The 8,886-nt window shown below is 34.0% G+C and overlaps 1 protein-coding gene across 1 annotated transcript in view; it reads right to left on the bottom strand.

Moving 5' to 3' along the window:
- nvd (cholesterol 7-desaturase nvd) overlaps nucleotides 1-8,886 on the bottom strand; it is a 371,012-nt gene that overhangs the window by 3,500 nt on the left and 358,626 nt on the right. The window contains 1 exon segment of the mRNA XM_073984921.1: nucleotides 1,522-1,582. Coding sequence (XP_073841022.1) covers nucleotides 1,522-1,582 — 61 coding nt within the window.

The following is an 8,886-nucleotide window of genomic DNA, read 5'->3' as shown; positions in this document are numbered from 1 at the left end:
GAGACGCGTCATAATCTTACCATCGACAACACCAATGTCTTCCGCAGGTTGTATCCCACCGATTTCAAATATTCTAACACTTAATTTCACTTGACCAACCACTCGGTACTTTAACTTCTAAGATAATCATTTCTTCCTTCGGCGTCTTTAATTTTGTCACAAAATTTTACCAATTTATCCGAAACACGAGTAAAATCATTGAGAGGAGTGAAAGGCATCTTGCAAAGATTTTCTTAAAACCGTACGAAAACTTCAAAAATTACGAAAAAACCAAACTTATCAAGCGAAAAATTCCAACTCAAATAATAGAAAAAGTTTGGATTCTTGCGAAAAGATCAAATTTCTTTCCAAATCCAACAAGTATTTCCAAGATTTTTCACAAAAAAATCGACCAAAAATAGCCAAATTCACGAAAAATTAAGAAAAATCAACAAAAATCGCCGAAAATGTTCGATAACAAACGAAAAACCAACTTTTTTCCCTTTAATAATTTCGAAAAATGATCAAAAAAGTGTACAAAATAACGACAAAGCAAAAATATTTCGAAAAGATTCAAAAAATAATATATAATATTTATGTCAAAATATTCAATAAATAAGCTTGAAATATTTTTTACGATACCAAAAATATTAAAAACGGCAAAAAAATACTATTTTTATGTCCAATTACAATAAAATAATAATTTTTTCCAAACCGATTAATATTATCGTAAATGCGGCCTTTAAGGTGTACGATAAACGAAAATGTCCAGAAATGTATTTATTTTTATATATACACACACTGCAATTTAATATGCAAACAATTTTCTCTTTTGTACCCAACGTGTAAACCAGCCCCAATCGACCGACCCGATGTATGTAGCGTACACGCAAACAAAAGAGAAACGAAAAAAATTATTTTCACTAGGCTAGCTGTCGCTGCCTAAAGCAATGGTATGTATGTAAGTGATGTGTGTGTATATAACAAGCAATAGACCGACGACGACGTAAGTTTGTCACTAGCGTATGTATGTTTATATTATTGTGTATTATTGAACAGAGAATACTGCGAATATTGGAATAGTTTTGTGTATTTTTCGGTGGTTTTTTCCTTTTGTTAGGCACAACAACACAGTGGTGACACGATGGAAACAATAAAGTAATTAATTCCCGATAAACAAATGAATTATTTTATTAATAAAATTATCAAAATTTAACACGACTGTTAATTAAATTTTATTAATAATTACACCACCACTCAATGATGAAAAATACACTGTTTTTGAATAAAATGTTTGCACTTTTTTCACAATATTTTTTGCAACCAAAATTATTTTTTATTGGTTTTCACTGTTCAATAAAAACACCGAAAGAATCAGAAACGACAAAAAGGAATACGCGACGCGTTGTAAAGCGGCCGTATGTATTGTTGTTGCAATGGGAACGAAAAGAATTTTTGGACGATGGATATTTATTTGTTTGCTTATATTTTTTTGTTTTTTTCCACAACTCGAGCTCACAAATAATAGAACGCTGCACTCACCTGTTGGTTTGCTGATATTTTTATGATGTTGGTGAGGATGACTAAGATGTTGTTGATGCTGCTGCGAAAATAAGCAAGACGAAAACCAATTAGAAAATAAATCACAACAATCCAAAGGCTCGTATCCGGCTCGAGTTTACCAAAATGTAAAGGCGCCGAAATTGCGTTTCGAAAAAGAGAAGAAATAAAACACGAACGTTTTAATTTTCAAAGAATAAAAAGCAGAAGCTTTATTGAGTAAATAATAAATAAATTAAAAAAAGGGAAAAGTAGCAAGGCGAACAGATTACCTGTGTTACGGATGGCGATCGAAAACGAAGTGTCCATAATAATATCGAAAGGTCGCGTAGGCGCAAAAACAACACTCGTTAGAAAACTCCTAGATGACATATCAATGTTGTAACAAAAAGGGAGTAGGCCGTTTTCTAACGAGTATGCATATTAAACACAATAAAAATAGTGCGAAAAACGTGCATTTCCAAACAATGCAAATTTAACGGAAATATATTAATTCTTACTTAAACAGTGTATATTTGCATTTCGCATATACGAGGGAACACACGAAATTGAACGTAGTATAATAGATTGTCTTCTTTGCAGTTTATTGATATTTGAAGCACTTGCTGTTCCACAAAGTTGGATTCCGTATGCCCATATAGGCTTTATTATGGCTTTATATAGCAAAACTTTATACGACAAGTTCAAATTAGACCTTTTCCAATTAGCCACTGCATTTGGTCGTACTTTAGTTTAATTTGGGTTAATTTAGAGTCTGTGTGTTGTTTTCATGTAAGCCTACGATCCAGGTGAATTCCTAGGTACTTCACTTGTTCGTATTGTGGTATTTGCGTATTGAATATATTTATACGTAGTAGGACATGACTGTTGCTTTAACGTGAATGTTACACGGCTACATTTGTTTGCATTTACAGAAATTTGCCATTTGCTTAACCAATCTTCCAACATATTAATGTAAGATTGTAGGTTAATCTGTGCCTCTATCATCCGCAAAGGTGGAAGTATGTATATCAGAACTAGTTGGCATATCACAAGTAAATATTACATAAAGGAAGCGGCCCAGAACACATCCATGAGGAACGCCGGAGTTTATTCTTTTTAGACTAGAAAATATGCCGTCTTTCTTTACTTCGAAGGTTCGATCAGATAAGTAGCTTCTAAAAAGTTTGTGGGTATTGGTTGGTGTTAATTCGCATATTTTATACAGGAGCCCTTTGTGCCACACCTTATCGAAGGCTTGTGAAATGTCTTAAAAAGATGAGCAATACTGTTTTTTCTCGTAGGCTTCTCGGATATATGTAACTATTCGATGTACTCGTTCAATGGTACTATGTTGTTTGCGAAATCCGAATTGGTGATTTGGAATAATATCTGCTGCATTGATAAACGGTGTTATTTTTTCTAACAATATTGATTCAAATAGTTTGGATAGGATCGAAAGTAAACTAATTGATCGATATGACTTTACATTTGTTGGGTCTTTGCCCGGCTTCTGAATCATTACAATTTGTGATTTTTTTCCAAAATAACGGGAAGTAACAAATCCGAAATATGCTATTGAATATAAATAATAAAGCTCTCAAGGCTGATAGTGGCAATTCCTTTAACATTTTTGCTGTTATGTTATCACTCCCGGGTGTTTTTGGGCTTTAGAGATTTTACAGATGATTAAATGTCTTTAAGTGTGATACGAATTGGGTGTTGAATTAGATCTTCAATCACAGGCTCAAGGGTCAAAGATGTACCTTGGTTTGGGGTTAACACCGTTTCCAAATACGTTGCAAAGGTATTTACTTTTTCTTGGGATTTTTTCGCCCAATTTCCATTTGGTATATAGGCGATTCGTATAGGCGATTCGCTTGGAGTGGGACCGTTCATGTTTCTTGTTGCTTTCCACAAACTGTAATCCGACCTTTCAAGTGGATCCAGATTTTCTAAATATTGTGCTAGATTTCGTTCTTCCAACTTTTTTAGCGTTCGCATATTCTAAGATTACTTTTAGAAGCAGCAGATCGAAACCTTTGCCAATCTCTTCGCGCATTTCGTTTTTCTGTTATGAGTAACTGAATGTCTCTAGGGCGACTATTTGCGTTTCTTACGTAATTCTTTTGTTTTGGTGTTGCAGCTTTGACGGCATCATTAACAATTTGAGTAAACATTTCAATCGTTGAATTTATCCCATTTTCGGACTTTAATCGTATACTTTGCGGCATGTGTGCACTACTTGTACTTCATCCAGTTTCTATATTTTTGGGAGAGAGTATCTGTCATGTTGTACTGTATTGCTTCGATGTTCAAATTCGTACGACAAATAAGTTATTGTTGCGAAAAATAAAGTTTTTCACAAGAAAATCAACAAAATTTATTATTTAAAATCCACTATTTGTGTTGTTTTACACCACTGTGCTAGGCAATCAATGGATATAGCACAAAAGGGAATAAAACGCAAGCAGCGTTAGCAGAGAAATGACTATGCGTAAGTACGATGAGTACAGCAAGATTTATGTGGACTGTATGGAGGGGTAATGAAGGCAACGAATTCAGTGCACTCGCGTAGGACAATTGAAATTCGACCAATTATTTTTATTTTACTGCTCAAATTTGTAACCGAAAAAGAAAAAACTTACACTTGCGGGTAGCTCACTTTTAATGGAAATCTGAGTTTACGTACCTGGGTACCTATTTTGTAACTTTTTTAACAACTTTACTCATTGTTTATTTTACAACAATTTCATTTGTTTGTTTTGTAGTTGTTACAAAAACAAAAACAATTTCAACAACTTTTGAATCGATAAAAGTTACAGAATAGGCCTACTGGTGTTAGTATGGTTATTTGTTGTTAGGATGATGATGCAAAATATGTTCAAGGCAACAATAAAGACTGCCTTCAAATCTGGTTGTATCACAATACTACGCATAAATAAATCCAGTAATACATTGAAAACCCTTTTCTCAAATACAAAATCAAAAATAGAAAAATCGGAGAAAAGCAATGTGATTTATCAAATTCCATGTGGCGGCAATTTAAACGAAAACTGTGATAAATTATATGTCGGAACAACTAAGAACAAATTAAAAACAAGATTATCAGCACATAAGTCCGACATTAAGTTAAGGCACCAGAACGAAAAACCAAAGACAGCACTAGTGAACCACTGTGCTAACACAACTCACCACCCACAGTTAGAGAAAGTGAGAGTGTTAGACAGTGAAACTCACCACGGCAAACGTTACACGTTAGAGATGCTCCACATACTCAATGTGCCAACAACAAAACGCATGAACTTCAAAAGTGACGTAGATAATAGTGCGTTAAGCTACCGAAGTCTCATAGGCAAAAGAAAAAATATAAACAGATCGCAATATGAAAGAAAACAGCAGTGCAATATTTACATCAAATGACGATGGTAGTGATTCTACTCTAGTTATAAGTGAATATTTCTATGTTTGTTTTTTTTTTTTACGTATTTTTGCGAAGATGGTATGTTATTTGTTTTTGTACAATGTATTTTGCATCAGTCTTATTGTAAGATTTTGCATCTATTTATTTATTGTAGACAATCCTGATGATGCAATACAATGTAATTGCGAAATATCGATAGAAAAATAAATAAAGATTTACAACAACATTGACCTCGAGCTTGACTAAATTATTAATTTTGAATAAGGAAAAAGGTCGAACAACAACCAACAAATTAAATCAGCAATGTTTAGCAACAACAAAGATTACGTTTTGTAATCTAGGGTAGCGACAGAGGCCTGTTAGTTATATCGCGAAAACGTTCAGTTAAAACGCGACAAGTTAACTATTCAAAGGTTGGTCGACAAGTGAAAGCAGAGGTTGTTGGATTGGAGGATTGCGCCGATCCCAAAGGATCTAAGTCTATATCTAAATTTTTATATTAAAATTCTTATTTATTACATTTTACTTTTGAAGCCCCAGCGCCAAAAATCTTTGTAGGTGCAAAAATGAGTTAGAGAATCTCACTACTGATGGCTTGGAATTTTAGCATTCTGTGCTTTGAAGATTTTTGTAATTTGTTCTTTGTCCCGTAGGGTGAAATGTTAGTCTTTTACAGTAGATTAGTGTGATGCTGTGTGGGGTACTGTTCAATGCACAATTCATTGAACACTCATCATATACGTAGAAATTATTGAATTATTATTTTAGTTTTATTGCTAGTCACATATGCAGTGTAGTGCCCCATATGCAATGAACTGCATACGTGACCTAATTTTTCATTCCTCCATTGTTCATGGATTTTTTGACATTATTTACTTTCTTTGGTTATTTCTTTCTCCACAAATACTTATTTCGCCAATTCTATGTTTTCTCCCCATTTGCTCTCAAATTATTTCTTTCCCTTTTGTCAAATAAAAACAAATGCAACAACATGCACACACACCCATACCTCGTTGCCTATGTGCAAACATAGAAACATATGTTGTTATTATTATTGGCAAAACATCTTCATTCTCTTTGGCCTTGGACGATGGCAAAGAAAAAGAAGTTGTTCAGTTCCTTTTTTGTGAAACAGCAATCAACACGATCAATCTAAAAGCAAAACAACTTAGAAAAAGTGCAAATGTTCATAAAGGGAGAAAACATATTAGAGCCAAATAAGTTAAATTCAATCATAAAACATTGGTGAAATTTGACATTAATAATAAATTTAACAAGACAAAACCTTGAAGTCAATTTAAATAAAAACCTATAAACTTGAAATCAAATCTCTTGTACAAAAATTTGTGAATTAAATTTCCTTATTTTTAAGTGAATTTAAACTTTGTTTAAAATAAAACAAAATAAATCAAAAATTATTACAATTAATAAAAATACATAAAACAAGACCTATTGTAAAAAATCTTATGAATTTCTTGTGTTTAATAAAACAAAAGTGCAGCATACAACCAAGCTCTTTTATTGTGACAACAAAAAGAACAACAAACAAAAAAGGTATACATGAACCAGTCTAATAATAATAACTAAATCAGCTCAGTTGAATAGTGAACATTTTGGTCCCCACGAGCCGTATGTGTTTTTAAATTAATTTGGTTGTGAACAATATTAAAACAAAAAATTAGACTGCAAAATTTGTGAAAAACCACCGTTACGTACAACGGGAATCTTTAGACCTTTTACAAAAAAAAAAAGAACGAGCACAAAAGTAGCTGAGTGAACAGTATTCTCCAAAAACAATTTCGGCTCTCTTCCATAAAAACAACAAACGTTTCACAAAGGAAAGATACATCGACCTCTGGAATATAAGAAACACCATCCTAATCGCAAAAACAACAACAGGTAGAGAAACTCCAAAGCAGTAAGTACAACAAAAAGCTTATGTTCTACATACACACATACCTATACACGTGAAATCGGCCAGGTGTTAAGAGAGTTATTCACTTTGTGCACTTTGATCGAAATTTGTGGCTCTCAAATTCAGAGTTGCCAGACTTCACGGTTATTTTGGTCTCCCTGATTTAGACTTTTTTTGACATTTGGATTACTGGAGCTCCATTGTACACACAAAACTTCAGCATATTTTCGCCACTTTTGGCTAGTGTTAACTAAAGTTAGCTAAGACATTTAAGCATATTTAGCAGTCTAACCTATCTTCTGCCTTTCAACTTTTGGGTTTTGGAAATTATCTGGGTTTGGTCGGATCTGCTGAAAACGTTAAAATTTAGACATTTGCCGAAAATTTGATCGCCTTTATTCACACAGTCTATCTCGAGTGGACATTTCCTTCAACAATCGGATTTGTCGACATACTAATCCGTTGGATAAGTTAAATAAGTCAAACATAAGAAAAATAGTACATATTTTTAGACCTTATTTGCCGCTGAATCAAGAACCGATAAACTGGAGTTTTGACATCGATTTTATGTCGCCAAGGAGTACAACATTTCCTAACAACTTTGCACTACATTTGATATTATTATACAAGGAATTTCTTGCTACTTGGAAGACCACATACATTTATACACTTTGTCATATAATTCACATTTTGGTCTTTTATTGTCGGAGCATTGTTTTTGGATATCTTTGAAATATTTGTAATTTATTCAGTGTACTTTAAACTGCTTTCCGTCACCACGAACCATATTTGACATTGCAGAATACTTTGGGACATCAATTTGACTAGAAATTTTTACGATCTTGGTCGATTTCTTTGACTAAAAGTTTCAGCAATACACAAAAACAAATCTGAAAGTTTTCTTCATAGAGTTGCCGAAGCGATTCACATAGACCTTTTTGGAATTGTGGACAATTTATATGATTTTGGTCGGAATACTTACCGACATTACACTTTGGTCAACAAACAATACCAACAGGAATTCTCGATGTTTGGAGTACATTTTAACGTTTTATATTGTCATCTTTAAATTGTTGTTCTTTTTTGAAAACATTTTTCGTAACAACCACTATCACAAAAGATTTTGGAGGTAGCTTTCTAAACTAAACAGATTAATTCGCACATCTGTTCGTTTGATTTTTTCATTGGACATTTCTGTGGAATTTCCGACTTAAGACTTAAATTAAGCAAACTTTTCCTGCAAGTTATCCTCAAAATGGACATCACAAAGAAATTCAGCAATGCATATAACGACCTGATAGACTTCAATGAGTCGCAGGTAGGCAGGACCTCGGAGGATAATGTGCATTGCTTAGAAGCACTTAGGGTTCACCTAGATCATATCTGGACTCAAGTAGAACGATGTTATGAGGAATGTCGGGATTATAATGCCAAGGAAGGAGAAGCACCTGTTGACCTAACCAAACTGATGGGACTCTATAGAACGGCTATTTCCGTTTACAAGTCCACGTTAGGAACAATAAACGCCGAAATAGATACCCTTACCAACAGAGCAAATAACCAAACGCTGGAAAAAACTGTTTTGGAAAATCCCGTCCGTTACTCAATAAAGCTACCACCGTGTGATACGGATATTTTCTACGGTAGTTACAAGACTTGGCCGACCTTTATAGACTTTTTTCGGCCATTTATGGGGAAAATTCTGGGATTAGCAAGGTCGAAAAACTATACCACCTCAAGCAGAAGACGGGCGGTGAAGCTAGGGACATTATAACACATATTCCACTTACGCATGATGGCTTCGACCTAGCGTGGAAACATCTAACCGACCGGTATGAGAATAAACGGATGCAAGTGAATGAGCAGTTGAAGACCTTATTCAGTTTACCTTCGGTAACTATTGATTCAAGCTCATCACTAAAGTCCTTGCAAAGATCAGTCAATGGTAGTCTGGAAACATTGAAGACCTTGGACATTGACGTTGCAACATGGGATCCAATTCTCATTTACCTGTGCTCACAAAAGATGC

The sequence above is a fragment of the Musca autumnalis genome, unplaced genomic scaffold (genome assembly GCF_047663935.1).
Source record: "Musca autumnalis isolate F117 unplaced genomic scaffold, ASM4766393v1 scaffold_1, whole genome shotgun sequence".
Taxonomy (NCBI): Eukaryota; Metazoa; Arthropoda; class Insecta; order Diptera; family Muscidae; genus Musca; species Musca autumnalis.
This window is presented reverse-complemented; position numbering and strand designations above follow the sequence as displayed.